Genomic DNA, 22,855 nt, shown 5'->3' on the forward strand with positions numbered 1-22,855 from the left:
AGTACTGTATCAAGTTCAGTTCTTCAATCCATCCTTAAAACAAGAGTTTAATTCCAGGAATCAATTGTTGCTGCTTCACTGCATCAGTTATCTTTCTAATCTCAGTTATTCTTGGAAGAAAGGATGCTTCTTCTTTCCCTGACAGCATGAAGGCCTGTGTTCAGTTTGGGTCTACATTGGATAGCATCAAGATGAAGCAAGGATGCACTCTTCCTCTTATATTTTTGAAATTATTTTCTCTGTGTTACTGAATTAGGTATTTTAAAGATGTCTAAGATGGAGTGTGCCTTTAAGCAGAAGTGGATGGGCAATTAACTTGTCATGACAAGATGAAGAGCCAGCTGGAAAGGTTATGAAGGGACTTTGCTTCACTGATGCATTCCCTATAACCCATAACCTCTATAAGATCATAACTCATAGAAACAGAATCAGGCCATTCATCCCATCGAGTCTGTTCTGCCATTCCATCATGGCTGATCCCAGATCCCACTCAACCCCATACATCTCACCATATTTTTCGATGCCCTGACCAATCAGGAAACAATCAACTTCGGCCTTAAATATATGCACAGACTTGGCCTCCACTGCAATCTGTGGCAGAGCATTCCATAGATTCACCACTCTCTGGCTAAAAAAAATTACTCTTTACCTCTATTCTAAAGAATTGTCCCTCAAATTTGAGGCCGTGCCCTCTAGTTCTGGATAACCCCACCATAGGAAACATCCTTTCCACATCCACCCTATCTAGTCCTTTCAACATTCAGTGGTCTTCAATGATATTCTCCTGCATCCTTCTAAATTCCAGTGAGTACAGGCCTTAAATTGCCAAAACGGTCCTCCTTAAATGTTAACCCCTTTATTCCCAGAATTATCCTTGTGAACCTCCTCTGGACTCTTTCCAATGACAACACATCCTTTCTGAGATATTGGGCACAAAACTCTTGACAATACTCCAAGTACGGCCTGACTAGTGTTTTGTAAAGGCTCTGCATTATCTCCTTGCTTTTATATTCTATTCCCTTGAAATAAATGCCAACATTGTATTTGCCTTATTTACCACTGACTCAACCTGTAAATTAACCTTCAAGGAGTCATGCACAAGGTCTTCTAAGTCCCTCTGCACCTCTGATATTTGAACCTTCTCACCATTTAGATAATAGTCTGCACTATTGTTCCCTTTAACAAAATGCATTATCATACATCTCTCAACACTTTTCCATCTGCCACTTCTTTGCCCATTTTTCCAATTTGCCTAAGTCTTGCTGCAATTGCATTGCTTCCTTAGCACTACCTGCCCCTCCGGCTATCTTTGTATCTTCTGCAAACTTTACCACAAAGCCATCAATTCTATTATCCAAATCATAGGCAAACAATGTGAAAAGTAGCTGCCCCAATACTGACCCCTGAGGAACACCACTAGTCACAGGCAGTCAACCAGAAAAGGCCCCTTTTATCCTTGGTAAAAGTGTCCTTGAGCAAGGCACTTAACCACACATTGCTCTGCGACGACACCAGTGCCAAGATGTATTGGCCCTAGTGCCCTTCCCTTGGACAACATCGGTGGCGTGGAGAGGGGAGACTTGCAGCATGGGCAACTGCCGGTCTTCCATACAACCTTGCCCAGGCCTGCACCCTGGAAACCTTCCAAGGTGCAAATCCATGGTCTCACGAGACTAACGGATGTCTATGTTCCCACTCACTGCCTCCTGCCTGTCAGCCATTCCTCTATCCATGCCAGTATCTTTCCTGTAACACCATAGGATTTTATCTTGTTAAGTAGCCTCCTGTGTGACACTTTATTGAAAGGCTTCTGAAGAATCCAAGTAAATGACATTCACTGCCTCTCCTTTGTCCACCTTGCTTGTTAGTTCCTCGAATAACTCTTAACAGATTTGTCAGGCAAGAGTTCCCTTGACAGAAACTATGCTGACTTTGACTTATTTTATCATTAGTCTCCAAGGACCCCGAAACATCACCCTTAGTGATAGACACCAACATTTTCCCAACCACTGGGGTTAGGCTAACTGGCCTATAATTTCCTTAGTTTTGCCTTCGTCTTTTCTTAGAGAGTGAAATGACATTTGCAATCTTCCTGTCCTCCAGGACCGTGCTGGAATCAAGTGATTCTTGAAAGTTCATGACCAATGCATCCATTATCTACTCAGCAACCTCTATCAGGACTCTGGGGTATAGTTGGTCTGGTCCAGTGGCCTTATCCACCTTAAGGCCTTTGAGTTTTCCTAGAAATTTTTCCTTTATAATAGCAATAGCACTCACTCCTGCTCCCTGACACCTATGGACCTCTGGCACACCGCTAGTCTCTTCCACAGCGAAGACTGATGCAAAGTACCCATTAAGTTCATCTGCCATTTCTTTGTCCCCCATTACTATCTCATCAGCATCATTTTTCCAGTTGTCCTATATTAACTCTCACCTGCCTTTTACTCTTTATATAACTAAAAAACTTTTGGTATCCTGCTTTATATTATTGGCTAGTCTGTCCTCATATTTCATCTTTTCCCTTCTTATAGCTTTTTTAGTTGCCTTTTGCTGGATTTTAAAAGCTTCCCAACCATCCAACTTCCCACTTGTTTTTGCTACCTTATAGTCCTTTTCTTGGTTTTTATGCAGTCCTTAACTTCCATTGTCAGCCACAGCTGTCTACCCCTGCCATTTGAGGACTTCTTCCTCTGTGAGACATGCCTATCCTGTGCCTTGTGAACCATTCTTAGAAACGTCAGCCATCTCTGCTCTGCTGTCATCCCCGCTAGAGAAGCGTAGAAACATAGAAAATCTACAGCACATTACAGACCTTTGGCCCACAATGTTGTGCCGACCATGTAACCTACTCTAGAAGCTGCCTAGAATTTCCCTACCACAAAGCCCTCTATTTTACTAAGCTCCATGTACCTATCTAAGAGCCTCTCAAAAGTCCCTATTGTATCTGCCTCTACCGCCTTCACTGGCAGTGCATTCCACACACCCACCACTCTTGCCTCTGACATCCCCCTTGTACCTACGTCCAAGCACCTTAAAACTATGCCCCCTCGTATTAGCCATTTCAGCCCTGGGAAAAAGGTTCTGGTTATCCACATAATCAATGCCTCTCATCAGCTTTTACACCTCTATCAGGTCACTCCTCATCCTCCGTCGCTCCAAGGAGGAAGACCCAGTTCACTCAACATATTGTCATATCAATCCAGACAACATCATTGTAAATCTCCGCTGCACTCTCTCTATAGTATCCATATCCTTCCTGTAATGAGGTGACCAGAACCGAACAGTTCAGTTCAGAACTTGCCTGATTTGGAGTATTCTATGTAGTTAGTTTCGGTCACTTACCTACAGGAAAGATGTAAATAAGGTTGAAAAAAAATGCAGAGAAAATTTACAAGGATGTTGCCAGGACTTGAGTTCTAGGGAAAGGTTGAATAGACTAGGACTTTATTCCCTAGAACATAGAAGATAGAAGGGAGATTTGGGGTATACAAAATTATGACTGTTTTCGATAGGGTGAATGTAAGCAGACTTTTTCTACTGAGGTTGGGTGAGACTACAACTAGAGGTCTTGGGTTAAGGAAATGTTTAAGGAGAACATGAGGGGGGAGCTTCGCTCATGTTGAGGGTGTGTAATGAGCTGCCAATGGAAGTGGTGGATGTGGGTTTGATTTTGAGATTTAAGAGAAATTTGGATAGGTACATGGATGAGAAGAGTATGGAGGGCTATGGTCCAGGTGCAGGTTGATTGGACTCAGCAAATTAACGGTTTGGCAAAGACTAGATGGGCCAAAGGACCTGGTTCTGTACTGTAGTGTTCTATGACTGTATGACTTTAAGTTTATTCAACTAGGACCACCAGATGGGAAAAGACATTGCCACTGATGGTATCGTAACTAAAAGAGCATGGAGCAACTTCAAGTTTGAAGTTGAGGCTAATGCTAATGTAAAAAGCTTGTGTATCAAATACTCAGATGGAAAAATATGGAGAATTTGTGCACCTAGTAAACATTAACCTACAGCCTGTCCTGTGATACCTCTTCGAGGCTTTCTGGTTCCACTGTCTGGGTTCCTTTCCCAGTCATTTATGTCATCTACGAAAATTTCCAAGCTGCAGACCTTCAAAAGGGTGGTTTGTGTCTTTCTCTCCCCTGCCTGCTTTTCATAAGCAACAACATGCAACTGTGTAAAGTTTAAGAAGTCTTTGGACCCATGCTAGTTCCTTTAGGAGCTGTTTCCAAGAAGCAGCATGTTTTTGCATAAAAATGACAATTTAAAACCACACTCTTAATGCCTTGGAATGATTAGTTGTTGGTGAGACAGATTTTTCTTTTTTCCCTGCTCCAAACATAATACATTTCTAAACAAAGTAGAAGAAATTGGAATTTAGCAGTTGGAGGATAATTCTGACCTGTGGCTGTTACGAGGGAAGGTTTGGAATAGCTAGCCACTGGAGAAATGTAGCAAGGCTTTGTAGAGAAAGAGCTCTCACCTGCGGAGAATGTAATAAAAATAATCTCAGAAAGAAATACGGGAAGTAATTAAATTGGAAAGAAGGAATTGCTTGCAACCAGATTATTTGAATTTGTAGGAAATATGAAGAAATAGGAATTTAAGCAATGGATAATAAGGGGATGAAGGAGTTGCTGAATAGTGGATGAAGAGGTATAGTGGAATGTGATTGTGAATGCTGCCAAGGTATACTGTCTATGAAATGTATGTCTTGAATTGTGTTCAGCTGATTATTGTGGTCTAGTTCAGGTGAGCTGTATGTATTGATTGCAGAAATTGTTTTTTTTCAGAATGGCATATGCCATCGATATTAAAACTAATTATACAGTAATTCTGATTTTTTTTTGCTTGTTACAATCACACATGAGCAATTCCCACTTTCTAAGGGAATTTGCGTGTAAGGCTTTGATGCTCTTCTCCCACAACGTTCATCCCACCCCTCTATTTCTTTCTGAGCATTGGCTTTCTTTTTCACTTACTTTGTCCTTTAACATTTCAGTTTGTCTTTTCCACTAAAGCTGAACTTTAGTTTATGCCTGCGAATACATAATCTTTGTGTTTATCATCCTCAATTTTTGACAATTCATTATTTTTAACCTTGAAATGTTCTTTTATATCAGATATAGACTTTGAATGCGGCAGCTATGGAGCAGTGACAAAATAGATGATCTAAGTTTATACAACAAACTATTATAAACTATGCATGTTGAGGTTGGTAGAGTAAATTCACTGATCCAGGAATGCTAGGTGGCTTTGGAGGAGAGAATTATTTGTATTTCGGTCTCTAAATTGCTCTTGCTGTGCAGGCTAAATTGATTTATATATTGCGCATCAGACATGTTTCCATGACATTGTGTTTACAACTAACTATTAAACTGTTTACATATTTTTCTGTCTTGGTAGGCAGGAATATTTAGTATGTATCCTTGTGAAGAAGGTTTTGCTACTGGCGGGAGAGATGGCTGCATCCGACTATGGGATATTGACTTTAAACCAATCACAAAAATTGATCTTCGAGAAACTGAACAGGGATATAAAGGTATTTATTTTTAATTTTATGCAGGTGTAGTTATTTTGTATTTCAATATATAATTTAAAATGTACATCAGATGTTACTGTATGTGTTTGGAGTCCACAGGTTAATAGGTAAAATACATAGCCATTAGCAGTTTAGTAGAAAGGCGGACACCTTGACGTGTAGCATATGTGTTAGCAGCATCCTGCCTGGGAGAAGCAGATAAAATGTTTGTTTCGTGCTTTGGATAAGAAAAATCTAACTCGAACAAATCCATGCATCTCTCAGGTATTCTTCCAGGAATGTTTCCTTCATCCTGTATATTAATGAGAAATAAATGGTGTATTATTTCAGTAGTGTACTGATTTGCATTTGAAAATACCTTTGTCCAAATAAGATGTTGCCAAAGGAGGCATCAGTAGGGGTGACAATAACATTTGGAGACTATAGTTTGACCACTAGTTGACTAAGGGAATTGCATACTGTTGCTGTAAGTTGATTAAATTCACAATTATTGGTGGGGTGGAGGAAGGGATAGGATAGAATGAGGTAACGGTCCACAGAAATGAGAGCTAAAGGAGTTGGTGTCTTGGAGCTGGAGTTAGATCTGGAGATAGAGGCTTCCAGGTTTTTGAGAGGGTATGGAAAAACTATTGAAGATAGAACTTTTAAAACAAAGGACTTGTGTAATGTCGGAGACTGACAAAGTATGTTATAGAGGTATGTAATGTGCGGAACATAGGGTCAACGCATGCAGTTTTCCCTCAGGGACAGGAATCAAAAACTAGAGTGTGTAGGTTTAAGGTGAAAGGGGAAATTTTTAAAAGATACCTGATAGGTAACTTTAAACAGAAGGTGGTGTGTTTGAGGAATGAGTTGTCAGAGGAAATGGTTGAGGCAGGTTTAATAACAACATTTAAAAATCACTTGGACAGGTAATCAATGGTCAGGAAAGTTTTAGAGATTTATGAGGCAAATGGGACAACTTTGTCGACGTGGGCGAGGGATTGGGTCTGCTTTGGTGTTGTATGACATTGACTCTAACTCTAAAGCATTGTACCAGTGAGGACAAGCAAAATTCTCCAAATTGATTGGAAGAATAATAGACCAATATTAGAGTCCTTTCCTAGGTCAATGACCCTAATGTTGAGGTCTTCATTACTGCACATCAGCTTAGCCATATCGTTAACATTAGCCATATTATTTGCATATCCACCACAAGCCTCCAAAAAATGTCATTCTACTCAGAACTTGTCATGGCAGGAAATTATCAGGTGGACAGAGAAAAATGTTCAAGGATGTACTTAAAGCTACCTTGAAATGCACTATTTCCATTCACTCCTGGTGATTTGAGGCCTATGACTGCTGAAAGTGGAAAAGGAGCATTAAGGCCAATATTAAGAAATTCAAAGCCATATATTGGGAGCACATAAAAGCTCCTACTCAAGTGATGGAATAGATGCGCCAACTGCCCTGTACGCACCACCTGCTACAGCTGTAAGAATCTCTAATTTCCATATCAACCTCTTTAGCAACCCACAAAATGGGAGGATAGCAGAACGCCCTTATTTCTAAGGGAGTGGCAAAGATTGATAAGTAGGGAATGTCCGTGGTAAGAATCCAGCAGCAAATTCTTAGATAATAGAAGTTGTTGCAAAAGCTTGTGCTAGAAAGTTATCTCCAGAATAAGTAAAAAGACAAAAAAGTTTAGAAAGGTATAAGAATTTAATTTCCGGTAACATAGGGGCAAGATTGAAGAGAGTAAATATAGGAATGAAGGTGTTAAATTTGATTACATGCAGTATGCAAAATAAGGTGGATGATCTTATAGTACAGTTAGAGCTTGGCAAGTATGGTAGTGTGAGCATCACTGGGTTGTGGTTGAAGGATCACAGTTGGGAGCTTAACATCCAAGGATACACATTGTATTGAAAAGACAGGCAGGTAGGCAGAAGGGTATAGAGTGGCTCTGTTGGTAAAAGCTGAAGTAAAATTCTTAAAGGTGAGATAGATGTAGAATCCTTGTGGGTAGAGTTATGAAACTGCAAGCATAAAATGACCCTGATGAGAGTTTTATAAAGGCCTCCAAACAGTTGGCAGGATGTGGGGTACAAATTAAAATGGGAGATAGAAAAGGCATACAAAAAGGACAATGTTACCATAATCATGGGGGATTTCAGTATGTAAGTACATTGGGAGAATTAGGTCGGTGCTGGATCCCAAGAGAGGGAATTTGTAGAATACTTACAAGATACATTTTTAGAGCTGCTTGTAGTTGAGCCCACTAGGGAAAAGGCAATTCGGGATTGGATGTTGCATAATGAATCAGATTTGATCAGGGAGCTTAAGCAAAGGAAACCTTGGGAGGCAGTGATCATAATATGATTGAATTCACCCTACAGTTTGAGAGGGAGCAACTGAAATCAGATGTATCAGTACTACAGTGGAGTAAAGGGAACCAAAGAGACATGAGAGAGGAGCTGATCAAAGCTGATTGGAAGGGGTGACAGCAGAACAGTAATAACTGGAGTGTCTGGGATCAGAAGGTGTGAGACAGATTCATCCCAAAGAATAATTAGTATTCTAAAGGGAAGGTGAAGTAACCATGCTAACAAGGGAGGTCAAAGGCAGCATAAAAGCAAAAGAAAGGACATACATTATAGTGGGAAGCTAGGGGACTGGGAAGCTTTAAAAACAAAAACAACAGCAGAAGGCAACCAAGATAAGAAGGTGAAATTTGAAGGTAAGCCAGGCAATAATATAAAAAGAGGTACTAAAAGATTTTTCGGGTATATAAAGAGTAAAAGAGAAGCAAGAGTGGACATCAGACTGCTGGAAAATAATGCTGGAGAGGTAGTGATAGGGGGACAAAGAAATGGCGGATAAACTTAATAATTATTTGGCATCAGTCTTCACTGTGGAAGACACCAGCAGTATGCCAGAAATTCAAGAATGTCAGGGGGTAGAAGTGAAAGTAGTTTTCATTATTGAGGAGAAGGTGCTTGGGAAACTGTTGGGTCTGAAGGTAGATAAGTCACCTGGACCAGATGGACCACACTCTAGGGTTCTGAGTGAGATAGTTGAAAGGATTGTGGAGGCAATAGTAATGATCTTTTAAGATTCACTAGATTCTGGAATAGTTCCAGAGGACTGGAAAATTGCAAATGTCACACCACTCTTTAAGAAGCGAGGGAGGCAGAAGAAAGGAAATTAGAGGCTAGTTAGTCTGATATCAGTGGTTGGAGTCTGTTACTAAGGATTATGTTTCAGGGCACTTGGAGGCACATAATAAAATAGGCCAAAGTCAGAATGATCTCCTTAAGGGGAAATCTTGCCTGACAAGTATGTTGGAATTTTTGAGGAAATAACAGGCAGGGTAAACAAAGGAGAGTCAGTGAATGTTGTTTACTTGGATTTTCAGAAGGCCTTTGATAAGGTGCTGCACATGAGACTGCTTAACAAGATAAGAGTTCATGGTATTGCAGGCAAAATACTAGCATGGATAGAAAATTGGCTAACTGGAAGGAGGTAAAGACCGGGGATAAAGGGGGCCTATTCTAGTTGGCTGCTGGTTAGAAGTTGGGATCTGCAGGAGTTGATGTTGGGACCATCTCTTTTCACATTATATGCCAGTGATTTGGATCATGGAATTGATGACTTTGGTCGGGTTTGTGGATGATACAAAAATAGGTGGAGTGGCAAATATTGTTGAAGAAGCAGGGAGTCTGCAGAAGGACTTAGACAGATTAGGATAATATGCAAAAAATGGCAGGTGGAATAAGTTGAAGGGAAGTGTATGATCATATACTTTGGTAGAAGGAATAATGGCATAGAGTATTTTCTAAACTGTGAGAAAATTCGGAAATCAGATGTACCAAGGGACTTGGGAGTCCTCGTGCAGGATTCTCTGAAGGTTAACTTGCAGATTGAGTCAGTGGTAAGGAAGTCAAATGCAATGTTTGCATTCATTTTGAGAAAACTAGAATATAAAAGCAAGGCTGTAATGTTGAGGCTTTATCTGGAATTGGTCAGACCGTACTTGGAATATTGTGAACAGTTTTGGGCCCCTTATCTAAGAAAGAATGTGCGATAATTGGAGAGCATCCAGAGGATGGTCATGAGATTGATCCCAGGAATAAAAGGGAATTGATCCCAGGAATTAAAGATTCTTGATTAGTAAGGGTGTCAAAGGTTATGGGGAGAAGGCAAGAGAATAGGGATGAGACGGATAATAAATCAGCCAAGATGGAATGGCAGAGCAGAATGGCCTAATTCTCCTCCTATGTCTTATAGTCTTAAAAATATTGAAAGAATTAAATCTGGATATGACAGTGCAGGAGATGGTTAGAGCATCTGCTATCTTAGGGAGGCGGAAATGGAAGTAGGAACACTATGTGAGGCACATTATATGGTGATTGGTAGCTCAGTTTAGGATTTTAAATAAGAAACTTTCTTCGAGTCTAGTTCTACCCCAAACAGAAACCATGGAGATTATTAGAATTGGTGACGGGAGTATAATGTTTGCAGCAACCGTTGACAATGTGAATTTAAGTTCTCCTATATTGTAACTTGAGAAAAATATTACTTGCTATGGTATCAGTGGTTCTGAAAAGCTGTTGAATTTAACGGACATGAAGGTGTGCATGTCATTAGCATTTGTTTGGAAGCTGATCCGATGGCAGCTAAGGTTTTGCTTATTAAGTTGAGGGAATTGAGGGATTCTGTAGTTACTTGGGAGAAGATGATATAGCTTAGATCAGATTAGTAAGGATGGAAATAAATGGCTTAAACAGTTGAAGATGCCATTTTGTTCCTAAAGCCCTCCAGATAGACATTGAAATTAATGTTCTTGAAGGCATGCAGTAATTTTAAATCTTTGTGTGGTGATGCACATTAAAGGAAAGTACTTTTAGATGAAAATAGCTATCTTATAAATTCTGTCAACACACATAAAAGTTGCTGGTGAACACAGCAGGCCAGGCAGCATCTCTAGGAAGAGGTGCAGTCAACGTTTCAGGCCGAGACCCTTCGTCAGGACTAACTGAAGGAAGAATTATAAATTCTGTTCAGTTTTTGCATGAATGTCAAATTTCTTCAGAAAATTGTTGGTCAAGTGTTCAGATTTTGGACCATTGGGATGTCTTTTGGGATAGAGGCTACATGTACAAGTGGGCTAATTTAAATTGGATCATTGGGATAGGGATTGGAGATGGGATTGGAGAGAGTGAAGTCAATGAGAAGATGGGTATGTTCAGCAACCTAAGTGTGTAAGCCTAGCAGTTAGTAAAAGGGTAGCTAGGGCAACTGCTTTAAATGGAACCATTTGAAGATACACCAATTAAGGAAACTTTACTGAACACACTTGACAAACTCTATCCAATGCAGTCCTTTTACAGTATGGAAGTCCCAGTTAATATGTGGCAAGTTAAAATCACCTACCGTCTTATTATTTATTTATTAATTTGTTTTCACCTTTTAAAGGTTTGTCAATCAGAAGTGTTTGTTGGAAAGCAGACCGTATTCTAGCAGGAACCCAGGATAGCGAAATATTTGAAGTGATGGTTCGAGAACGCGACAAACCACTCCTGATAATGCAGGGCCATTGTGAAGGGGAGCTTTGGGGCTTGGCAGCCCATCCAAAGAAGCCATTGGTTGTCACAGGCAGCGACGATCGATCTGTCCGGTTTGTATCTTTCCATATTCAAGGCTTTGTTTTATTTTGCAGTTGAGAGATTAATATTTTTTCACTAAAACTCTTAGAAAAGAGTACTGTTTTCCACAAAATTATTATAGTAATAAAAATTCATGGTGTTCATTCATAACGTGGTTCTAAGAAAAAACTAATAGAATCAACCTGGCATACATTATTTCTTGTTTTACAGGGACTAATAAACTTCTTTGCTTCCATTCCCAGCTCTATTTCCAAGCTATTTACAAACATTGATTAGAAGCTATTTTTTAACCTCGTGTCCCTTTTAGGCTTTATCACTCCCATGTTTGGTTGTGGAAGAAACCAGCTCCTCCATGGCATATTACCTCAACATCCCACTTCCCTGTCCACCCACCTCAACTCCAAGTTTAGAAATCTCAAAGCTGTAAAATCACAGTTACTAAACATCAGGTATAATTTTTTTCTTGCATCTAAAATCCTACTATTATAAATATATCAGTAAAACATTTATACTCAGCCTAAGTTCTGGTGTATTAAAACTGAAATGAAGTGATTCTTCAAATGTAGACAATCTATTTATGGAGAAATAGGAGCTAAAAATAAAAACTCACTATGTTAACTTGTGAATAAGTAGTATGATCATATCACTTGGGTTAATTTTACTTAATACAGATTTTGGGGGAACTAACTATTGTGGGTGAGGTGAGTCTTTATTAACCATCCACAGTTTCACTTGAAAGTGATGAGCCATCAGTTTGAACCAATGGTGTTTCTGGTGAAGGTACTTCTATAATGCTGTTGAGGAAAGAGTTCCAGGCTTTAGATAAAACAACTATGAAGGAATGGTCATATATTTGTAAATAAGGATAATGTGCATCTTGGATATATATATATATAGTGATGGTGTTGTTGTGAAGTGGATGTTCTTCACTTGTGCTAGAGGTTAGGTTTGGAAGGTGCTATTAGAGAAGGACTTGGTGTTGCATTTTATAGACTGTACACACTGCAACTGCTGTGCACTGGTGACTGAAAGAATGAATGTGTAGGGTGGTGACTGTAGAACTTGACAAGTAGGCTTTGATTTGGATGGTGTTGCGCCGCTTGAGTATTACTGGAACTGCAGTCATCTGGCCAAATGGATCATATTCTTTGCACTTGTGATTTGTCTGCCACAAAGGAGCCTGACAAGCTCTATGAGATACAATATTTGTTCATTTTAGTTTCTGGTTTATGATTACACCTCTACCTTTCATGGAAAGTTAGGTACTCACTGGTGATGGTGCCATTGAATGTAAAGGCTAGATAATTAAACACTCTCTTGTTGGATATTGTCAGTATCTATCAATGACTGAATACTTGATGAAGTTTGACTTCATGCAAATCTGAACTATGTTATTTTCTGAGAAGTGTAAATGGATTTAAACATTCAACTATCAGCAAACACCCCTGCTTTTGGCTATATGATGGAAGGTCATTGGGAAGGTAGTTGAAGATGGATATGTTTAAGAACTGCTCCTATAGTAATGTCCTGGGCCTGGTATCTACCTTTGTGTGAGGTTTAACTCCAGCAATTGCAGTGTTTTACCTGTGATGTTATATTCCAATGCTGCCTTGATGTCAAGGGCAGTCTCTTCCGCTTCACTTCCAGATTTCAGCTGATCATTGGTAAGTTAATGCTGCTTGATAGCACTTTCACCAATTGTTAGTTTACCTGAAGATTAATAGTAGACTGGGTGACAATTAGCCGAATTATCTGCTGCTTATGAATAGGTCATGACGGAGCATTTTCTACATGATTAGGTACTGTAGGTACTATTAGGACAAGAGGGATGAGAGAGTGTCTATCATAATCACTCAGTGTCATTTTCCCCTTAATGCACATGTGGAATGGTAAAAATGGACTGCATTTGGAAGTGACAACCTGCTGCAAAGCGAAAATGAAATTTCAAAGATTGGTGGTTTAAGAGGATGGAAGTGGGTTATAATGGCAGATTTGAAAGTTGGTGGTAGGTACAAGCAGGGTAGAAGTACCTAGGGGCGGAGCTTAACATAGTGTGCTAACTTGCAAGCAGGAATGGAGGTTAAATGCTCTGCTGCAGGTTTGTAAGAATAGAATGGAGTTAAAGGATATCCTGCTCAGAAAAAAGAAACTTGGCTTGAAAGTCAAGGTCCAAATTCAGACAGGGTGAGACCCTCGAGGAAAATTTAGTTTGGAGGTATAGCTGAAAGCAGATAAGTGCCGGACAGGTTTCAGTGAAACACTTTCTGTCTCAGGAATATTGCCACTCTCAAATGTTAGGTTGAATCTTTTACAAAATCCAACAAACTTATCATTGACAACCAAGCTGATTAGAGAGATCCTTTGATAAAAGAAACGACTGTTTCTTATGGATATTCAAATTTCAGTCCATATATTTTAAATAAAAATAAAGTTTTTCTTAATGCAGTGGATTCCAGTTAATGGAGCCATTGGTTAATCGAGGCAGCTGCTTATTTGGGACAACTCTTAAAGAACAAAAACTAATCGAGAAAATAGCTGGGATTCCCTTTGTTTATTTGGGACACTTGTGCCACTTAATTGAGACAGAAGACTGTTGCTGAACTAGTGGCAGCCGTGTGCTCTTGTGTGGCCATTAGATGCTACATCATGCTGAGAGTGAACAGCTTTTACATAGCATCAGTTACATGTGTTTGGGTTCAAAAAGCAGTCACTGATAGTTGACGAGTAATAAGCAGTAAAACAATTCAGAACTGCTTGGCTCACTGCGCTTTCAAGCATTCAGGCTTGGAGAAATAACCAAGAGGGTAGCAGTAGATGTTGTCAAATGGACTTTAATAAGGTCCCTCATGGCAGGCTAGACTAGAAGGATAGATTGCATGGGATCCAGGCAATGTGCATTCTAATTTGTAAGAACCAGTGTGCACAAAAATCTTGTGCTGTGCAATCTTTTGCTCAGTGACAGCAGCATGTGCGGACTGAATAATTTCTGGAATTAAAACAATATAAATAAGCCAGTTCTAAAATCTTCAGACAAATCATTGCAAACTCCAAGTTGTCAACACCACCCGCATTAGAAACTGGAAGAGGAAATGTGATTATGTACAATCGTGACATATGCATAACATGCCAACGAGGTAGAGGGTGACAATGTTTTGTGCGTAGTTTACTTCCCTTTGAGCGCTTGTAGCAAAAGATGTGTGCATACATACCTTAGAGGGAACATTGGATCCAGGGGAAATGGTATATTAGATTCATAAGTGGCTCAGTGGAACAAAGTTGGGGTTGTTTATTGGACTAGTGGCCTGTGTCTAGTGGTGTGCCACAGGGGTTAGTGCTGAGGCATGTGTTTCAAATTGTTTATACAAATTACAGTGTGAATTTACAAGGCATGGTTAGTAAGTTTGCCAATGATACTAAAATAGGTGGTGTTGTAGATAGTGTAAAAGGTTATGAAAAACTATAGAGGATCTTGATCATCTGGGTTTGCGGGTTAAAGTTTACCAAATGGGTTTCAATCCAGGTAAATGTGAGGGATTACATTTTGTGAGATCAAGCCAGGGTATGACTTGTAGAGTACTGTAAACGATAGGGACGTGGGTATGTTTTGGAACAGAGGGATTTAGCAATGCAAGTGCATAGTTTGCTGAAAGCAGTGCACAGTAAGTTAGACTGCTGAAGAAGACATTTGGCACAATGGCCTTCATCAGTCAAGGCACTGATTATAGGAGTTGAGAAGTTATGTTGCAGTTTTATAAGATATTACTCAGGCTGCACTTAGAGCATTGTCTATAGATCGGTCACTCTGTTAAAGGAAAGTTGTTAGTAAACTAGAAAAAGTGCAGAAAAGATTTACCAAAATGCTATTGGGAAATGGATGCCTGAGTTACAAGAAGAGTTTATTCCTGGAACATAGGAGATGAGAAATGATCTCAAAGGTAGGGGGTTGTATGGGAGGCATTGTTTAAGGGTCGGCACAGCATTGTGGGCCAAAGGGCCTGTACTGTGCTGTACTATTCTATGTTCTATGTATATAAGGTCATGAAGGGCATAGACAAAGTCTTTATGCCAGGAAGAGGCTCTAAAAATAAGAGGAAATCGGTTGAGATTAGAGGCGAGAGATTTAAGAGAGATCGAGCACCTTCATGCAAAGGGTGGTACGTATTTGGAATGAGCTGCCAGAAATGGTGGTTGAGGCCGATACATTAGCAATATTTAAAAGACATTTAAGTAAGTACATGGATAATTGAGATTTGGAGAGCTATGGGGCAGATATATGCAGAAGGGAGTAGATTACTGGGCAATATGGTTGGTATAGATCAGTTGGGCCAAAGGAAATCTAAATTTGAAATTTGAAATTCCAGCTGTGGAGTACAAATCTTCCTTCGCTCTTTTCACACAAATTTTACATGTGTCCGCTGATCCATGAACCATTTGCTTATGGGATAGCTTCCCTCCAGTTCCCTGATATAAACCAGTAATGATCCTCACATCTGAAAGGTCTGGATAGAGTGGACATAGAGAGGATGTTTCCAATAGTGAAGCAGTCTAGTACCAGAAGGCACAGCCTCAGAATAGAAAGGCGTCCCTTTAGAATAGAGATGAGGAGAAATTTCTTTAGCCAGTGTGATGAATCTGTGGAATTCATTGCCACAGATGGCTGTGGAGTCCAAGTTATTGAGTATATTTAAAGTGGAAGTTGATAGGTTCTTGATTAGTAAGGGTGAAAAAGGTGGGGAGGAGACAGGAGAATTTATCTAGTTGAGAGGGATAGTAAATCAGCCATCATTGAACAGTGGAGCAGACTCGATGGGCCAAATGGCCTAAATCTGCTCTTGTGTCTTATGGTCTTATGATGTAACTCTATTAAATTTCTAAGCCTTCGTCTTTAACTACACCATTTTCTCCATGCTAACCATACAGCTAAAATACGTCTTCCTTGTAGATACTTTAATTAATCTTCTCTCCACCTACTTGACAATCACATCCTTCCTAATATGTGGTGACCATAATTGAATGTAATACAATTTGCCTAATTGTGTCTCATGTTTATGAACCTTGGGATCCCATAGTTTTCACTAGCCGCCCTATTGAAAATGTCCTGCATGTTACAAGGATATAAGAACATGTAAACCTTGATTTCCCCCAGTCTTGTGCAGTGTGCTCTTTAATCTATACTGCCTTATCATTCTGCCAATACACACCATTGCATTCCTTTATATTACTATTATTAAATGTGTCACTTAGCTGCATGCTGAGCTAGCTTATCTTTGTCTTGCAGCTAGTCAGTATCCTCCTCACTATTTACCACATTTCCAAGCTTTATGCCATTAAAAATTTGGATATTTAACTCCGCACACTTCTAAGCTGCTAATACATTTGATGAGAAATAATGGCCTCAACACTGATCCAAGGGGCAAACCATTGTTCACCATCCTCAGGCTCATAAGGTTGTATAAGACATTGGTGAGGCCAAATTTGGAGTATTGTGTACATTTCTGCTCATCTAACGATAGGAAGGATATCAGTAAGATTGAAAGAGTGCAGAGAAGATTTACTAGGATGTTGCCGGGTCTTCAGGAGTTGAGTTACAGGGAAAGATTGAACAGGTTACGACTTTATTCCTTGGAGCGTAGAAGAATGAGAGGAGATTTGATAGAGGTTTACAAAATTATGAGGGATATAGACAGAGTAAATGTGAATAGGCTCTTTCCACTTAGATTAGGAGAGATAAATATGAGAGAACATGGCTGTAGGGTGAAAGGGGAAAGGTTTAGGGGGAGCATTAGGGGGAACTTCTTCACTCAGAGAGTGGTGGGAGTGTGGAACAAGCTGCCATCTGACGTAAATGTGGGCTCACTCTTAAGTTTTAAGAATAAATTGGATAGGTACATGGATGGGAGAGGTCTGGGGGGTTATGGAATGGATACAGGTCAGTGGAACTGGTGGAATAATGTTTTGGCACAGACTAGAAGGGCTGAATGGCCTGTTTTCTATGCTGTAATGTTCTATGGTTCTATCTCTGCTTTCTGTCTTCAATCCAATCGTCTCTCCACTTTACTGATTACTTTTTAATTCCATTGGTCTTAATTTTATTAACTAGTTTTTTGTGTTTGGATTTGAGAAAATCTCTTCTGAAAATCTATGTAGTTAACTTACGCTGTATTTCCTTCATCACTCTTGTCTAGTATGTTGTCAAAAATTCAAACCCAATTCTTGTTAGAATCCACCAGGACTAAACTGCTGTGCAGTCTCTCTCCAAGCAGTTGACAGTTTATTTTCACTTCCTCTGGCCTAACTGCAGTTCACTAATATTATACTTTTCTCCACATGAAAGCAGTCACCAATTTAACTTGCTCAAACATTGTGGTAGTATTTGAAATCCTCCCATCTTCAAAGTGAAAGTATTTCTTTTGGTTTGCTGTGATAGGTGCCTTTTACAGTCCATCTTGTATTGAAAGACAAATGGAAAAGCTAGTACCAAATGCTGTATCCATATAATCATTGTAGTGTGATTGTGTTGACTCGGCATGAGTTCAGAAGTATTGTTCGTCCTATATTCTGGAGTAAGTCTGTGACATTTGGTCAATATGATGTGTATTGATATGGTTAATTACAACAATCTGGGCTCGAAAGCTCCTTTCACACAGATGACAGAAGTATAGGAATACTGCTGCGTCAGTGGTTCTTATTTTATGGGTTTGCTTTTCATCATTGTTCTGTCTATTCTTTCTTCCTAATATGAGCAAGGATAGCTTTTTAAATAGGTATGTCAAACAGGGGGATGGTCTAATGCTTGTTCCAAGTAACATGTTTCAACTTTGAAGCTCTTTGGGGATGCTCTAAGAGATGTGAATGAATTTCCTCATCTGTTTGCCCACAGTCAATTCTCCATAAAGTAGCTGCTTTGATAGTGAACGCAGCAGGCCAGGCAGCATATCTAGGAAGAGGTGCAGTCGACGTTTCAGGCCAGGACCCGTCTCGGCCTGAAACGTCGACTACACCTCTTCCCAGAGATGCTGCCTGGCCTGCTGCGTTCACCAGCAACTTTGATGTGTGTTGCTTGAATTTCCAGCATCTGCAGAATTCCTGTTGTTAGTTGCTTTGATATTCTGTTTTCAGACATTCCTCTGACATGTCCTGCCCACCCATTCTTTTAACAAAGTCTAAGTGCTGTGGAGGTTTGTTTAGGTGGGAGCTGTGTATAGAATCTGATCTTGCCACTTGATGTAGTGTATTTTGCACAGACAGGTCATGTAGAAGAGGTTGAACTGTTTGCTGTACACTGACCATGTTCAAGGTTAGTTGTCAGTCATTCAACCATACACATGTAACAGCTAAATGAACCAGTCTTCCTCGGGCCAAGGTTCAAAACACGTACATATGGCCACACATAGCAAGTGTAGTGAAGATAGCACATACATTCCTGAAAAAATAGTAATAATAATATTACCCAAGTTCCTGAGTGCCATGGCCTGAAGATTGCCCTGGATGGAGCCAGGTTTCTGCAAGAAAAAGTATGCAGCAGCTCTTCATCATGAGCTAGTGCAGCCACAGGTGAACACAATTCAGCTTGTCTTGTACTGAGTGAACACTGGAGAGCAGCACTGATGGGAGAAGCGAGTCCCCAACCCAGCACCTGTTGTGCCTTTGCTGTTTCATACTCCGCCCTTGGCCCTTGCTGCTTCCTCCCCTGTGTGGCTGTAATAGGTGATGCTGTAGCAAGAGGGCTTGTCCGCACAACGACAGAGGCCACACAGCTCCTCCGTTGTCAGTCTTGCTAATGAACCGGGCTTGCAGTATCCCACGTTTCTACATTACTAAAGTCCAACAAGGTCTTGAATCACAAAAAAAATGTCCAAGACAATGATTTGCACCGTTTGTTGGATTGTGCACCACCTCTGCATATAGTCTCTGATGCCTTCTTCCCTAGGTATCTATAGCAGGTGCGCAACAATCCAGTGTTGCTCAGCTCCACTGCTATATAGCAATTTGCTAGTAAGGTAGACCTGCAGTACTTGGAGTTCTTAATATCCTAAGGCAACAGTGACCACAACTCAAGTTTTAAGATAACTGTAAATAAGGTTAAGTATGGACCTTACAAGAGAGTATTGAATAGGAACAGGGCAAATTACAAGAGCATTAGGCAGGAAAAAGAAAGAGTTAATTGGGTGCCACGGCAGTGCAGCGGTTAGTGTGATGCTATTACAGCTTGGGGCATTGGAGTTCAGAGTTCAAACCCGGCAAACTCTGTAAGGAGAGACTGTACATCCTCCCCATGGAATGCATGGGTTTTCTCTGGGTGCCCCGGTTTCCTCCCACAGTCCAAAGGTAAATTGGCGATTCTCCTGTGGTTAGGTAGGGGAAATGGGGGTTATCAGTGGTTGCTGGGTGGCGTGGCCCAAAGGGCCAGAAGGCCCTATTCGATGCTACATCTCTAAGCAAAAAATGAATAAATTCAAATAGCTGTTTGGTGCAAGTTCACATCTGACACGTGGAGGGTGTTTAAAGACCAACTGCATAGAGCACTGGACAGTTATGTTCCATCAGAAGGAAAGACAAGGTTGCCAAGATGAATACCTTGGATGTCAAGAGAGGTGATGGATTTTGTCAAGAAAAGGAAAAGTGTGAAAAGCTTAGGAAGCTAGAAGCAAACAGAGCCCTGGAGGATTATAAAGAAGCCAGAAGAGAACTCAAGAATGGAATTAAGAAAGCCAGGAGAATTAAAGAAGGATTAAAGAGAATCTCAAGGCATCAAGAGTAAGAGGATAACTTAATTAGCACTTTCCAAGGAGAAGGACGTGGAGGATAGGGAAATCGGTGCTGAATGTATTGATATGGTAGGGCTTTTTGAGGTAAAGGATGAGGTAGTGTTGTATCTCTTAAAGAGCAGTAAGGTAGGTACATCCCCTGGGCCTGATGGGATATATCGCAGGTTATTGAGAGAGGCAAGAGGTTGCCAGGGCCTTGACCACAGGCAAGGTCCAGGAGGACTGATGAGTAGCTAATGCTGTTCCATTATTTAAGAAGGGAATCGGGGATAATCCTGGAAGCATGTCAGTGGTAAGGAAAGTACTGGGGAGATTTATTATGGATAGGATTCCTGAGCATTTGGAAAACCATGGCCTAATTAGGGAATGCCATCATGGCTTTGTACAAGACAAGTCAAGTCTTACTAACTTTATTGAGGTTTTTGGAGATGTGATGATGGTGGCTGATGACGGTTCAGCCGTGGATGTTGTCTACGTGGATTTTAGTCAGATGTTTGTTAAGATCCCTCATGGAGGCTCGTCCAAAAGATGAAGATGCATGGTGAGATGGCTATTTAGATTCAGAACTGGCTTGCCCTTAGAAGACAGAGGGTAGTGGTCAAAGGGACTTATTCTAGCTGGAGGTCTGTGATTAGTAATGTTCTGCAGGGATTTGTACTGGAATCTCTGCTGTTTGTGCTGTATATTGTATCATACACTGGGGTGCCTGATGAGGTAACTGTAACCTTTGGCTAGGAGCAGATGTCATATGGTGATGCCCAACTTTGCTTTCACCCTTAGCTGTACATTCTCCAGTTGGCGGGTCAGCAGTGGTGTCCAAGTCACTGCCTATCTGCTCCTGACTTCCAGCTCAACTCCTCTCGCCTGCTCCATATCCAGCAAGAGGCTCTTTCTGCTTCCTCCCCCAACCTGCGAGCTGCTTGGTTCTTGCTCTTTTCATCAAGGCCCAGTGCAGACAGCAACCTCCATGCCAACCTTGTCGGGAGCCCTCTACAGCCGAACTCCACGAGCAGTAGCCATATCTGCCATTCATCGTCCCTGCACTCCTGGACTAAGGACCGGTGCTTCAGGGCCTTCCTCTCGTGAGCCTCCTCTCTTCCTTCCTCCCGTGGTACTGTGAGTTCCACCAGGATGATTTTCTTGCCTTCAGTGGACCACATTATGATGTCTGGTTGAAGTGTGGTTTGCATCACATCCGGGAACTGCAGCTTCCCCCCGCCCCCCCACATGAGCCCTCATCTCCCATGATTTGGCAGTTCGCAGCAGACTGGATTTCTGCCTCTTTGATGTGATGGCGTGGCCCCCTCCTTGATGAAGATGACTGCCCTGTTTCCCTCTCTGCCAGCTGGTCTCTTTTTACACCTCTTCCACTCTAGTGTGTCAGCAAGGGACAGCAGGACCTTGTCGTGGCACTACCTATACTGTACTTGTGTTAAAGCTGTTTTGCATCCTGACAGTATGTGTGTCAGTGAACCACACTGACCACAAAGCTTGCAGTTAGGATCCTCTCTCAGTCCCCATGTGTACTGCTGTGATGATGGAAGAAGAGGGTTGTACATGGACCGCAGGAGGAAAGAAATGCGGAAGGGCTCCAGTCTCCAAAGCCCTGCCCATGTGATCTTGGGCTTGGAAAGATCCCGTTTTGTCCAGGCATCCTATCACCCCAACTCCACTGCCTTCGATACCCATCTTTTGTCTTCAAGGTTCCACACCTCTGCCTGGACCATGTCATGCCTATCACTTGCCCTTGTAATCCCCCATCATTGGTAGTGTGCTGAGCCTTGCTATCCCAGGCATGGATTGCCAATGATCTCTCTTAGTTGTAGAGAGCTCATTGCCTGGTCTGTGGCCAAGTTGGCAGCCCACTTTTGGCCCAGTCTTCTTGTGACTCCTGCTTGGTTTATTAGCTTGTCATCGGAGTCCCTCCGTGTTACACAACTCTACACTTTGCCACCTTGAACTCCTCCACTATCGGTGACAATGAGAGCTATAGCTGGCCTGATCTGAAGTAGAGCCCCACTGAAGAAAAACTTGAGGGGGATCCCCAGCCATCTCTGCAGGTGATTATTGACTTTCTTCTTGATGCCTTCTACAGTGGTCAAGGGGAACTCGTACACTATGAAAAGCCAGAGGAGGCTTGGTAGAAGAGCATGTTGGTACAGCCATGTCTTAAATTTGTCAGGGAGGCTGGTTTTGTCAATCTTCTTCAGCCACTCTTCAGTCTTTTTTTTGCAATGTTGGTGATGTTGGCGCAGTCTGTCAGTGCTGCATTAAACCACTTTCCAAAACTCTTTACTGAGTTCTCCTCTGTGGATGGAATGATTCTCCCTGTACTTGAAGACTGAACTTGCTAGTAACCTTGCCCTCTTTAATCACCATGCATCTGGACTTTCTGGTCTTGAAGGTCATCCTAGCCCAGGTAGCTACATTGACCAGGGTTTCCAATAGCCATCTTGCTTGGACATGGGTTACAGTGGTTATTCTGATGTCATCCATGATCCCCCGTATTGCAGGTTGTCGGATGCTGGGCTCCAACACTGGGCCTTGGGTTATGTCTGCTGTTGCTGATATGAAGAGGTTGATACCCATGACAAATAAGATGGGGGAAGATGATACAGCCAGTTGGAATCCCTTTTTGGAGTTCTTGCGACCTAGTTGTAAAGTGGGTTGAAGTGAAGCATAGCGTGAATCCTCCTAGGTAGCTGGATATCATGTCTGGCATTTCTGGCAGGATATGGTAGTGGTCCAGGCCAACCTGGATGAGGACAAGTGGAATTGATCCAGATGACCTGGATGAAAATGTAGATGGATGGGTTTGTAGGTTTGCGGGTGATACAAAGATTGGTGGTGTTTTGGATAGTGGCGTGGAGGACTGGCAAAGAATACACTGG

The 22,855-nt window shown here is 41.3% G+C and overlaps 1 protein-coding gene across 1 annotated transcript in view; it reads left to right on the forward strand.

Moving 5' to 3' along the window:
• LOC134350550 (echinoderm microtubule-associated protein-like 6) overlaps positions 1 to 22,855 on the forward strand; it is a 392,224-nt gene that overhangs the window by 130,540 nt on the left and 238,829 nt on the right. The window contains exons 6-7 of the mRNA XM_063055883.1: positions 5,413 to 5,548; positions 11,006 to 11,207. Coding sequence (XP_062911953.1) covers positions 5,413 to 5,548; positions 11,006 to 11,207 — 338 coding nt within the window. The remainder of the gene's footprint in view (positions 1 to 5,412; positions 5,549 to 11,005; positions 11,208 to 22,855) is intronic.

This window comes from Mobula hypostoma, chromosome 8 (genome assembly GCF_963921235.1).
Source record: "Mobula hypostoma chromosome 8, sMobHyp1.1, whole genome shotgun sequence".
Lineage (NCBI taxonomy): Eukaryota > Metazoa > Chordata > Chondrichthyes > Myliobatiformes > Myliobatidae > Mobula > Mobula hypostoma.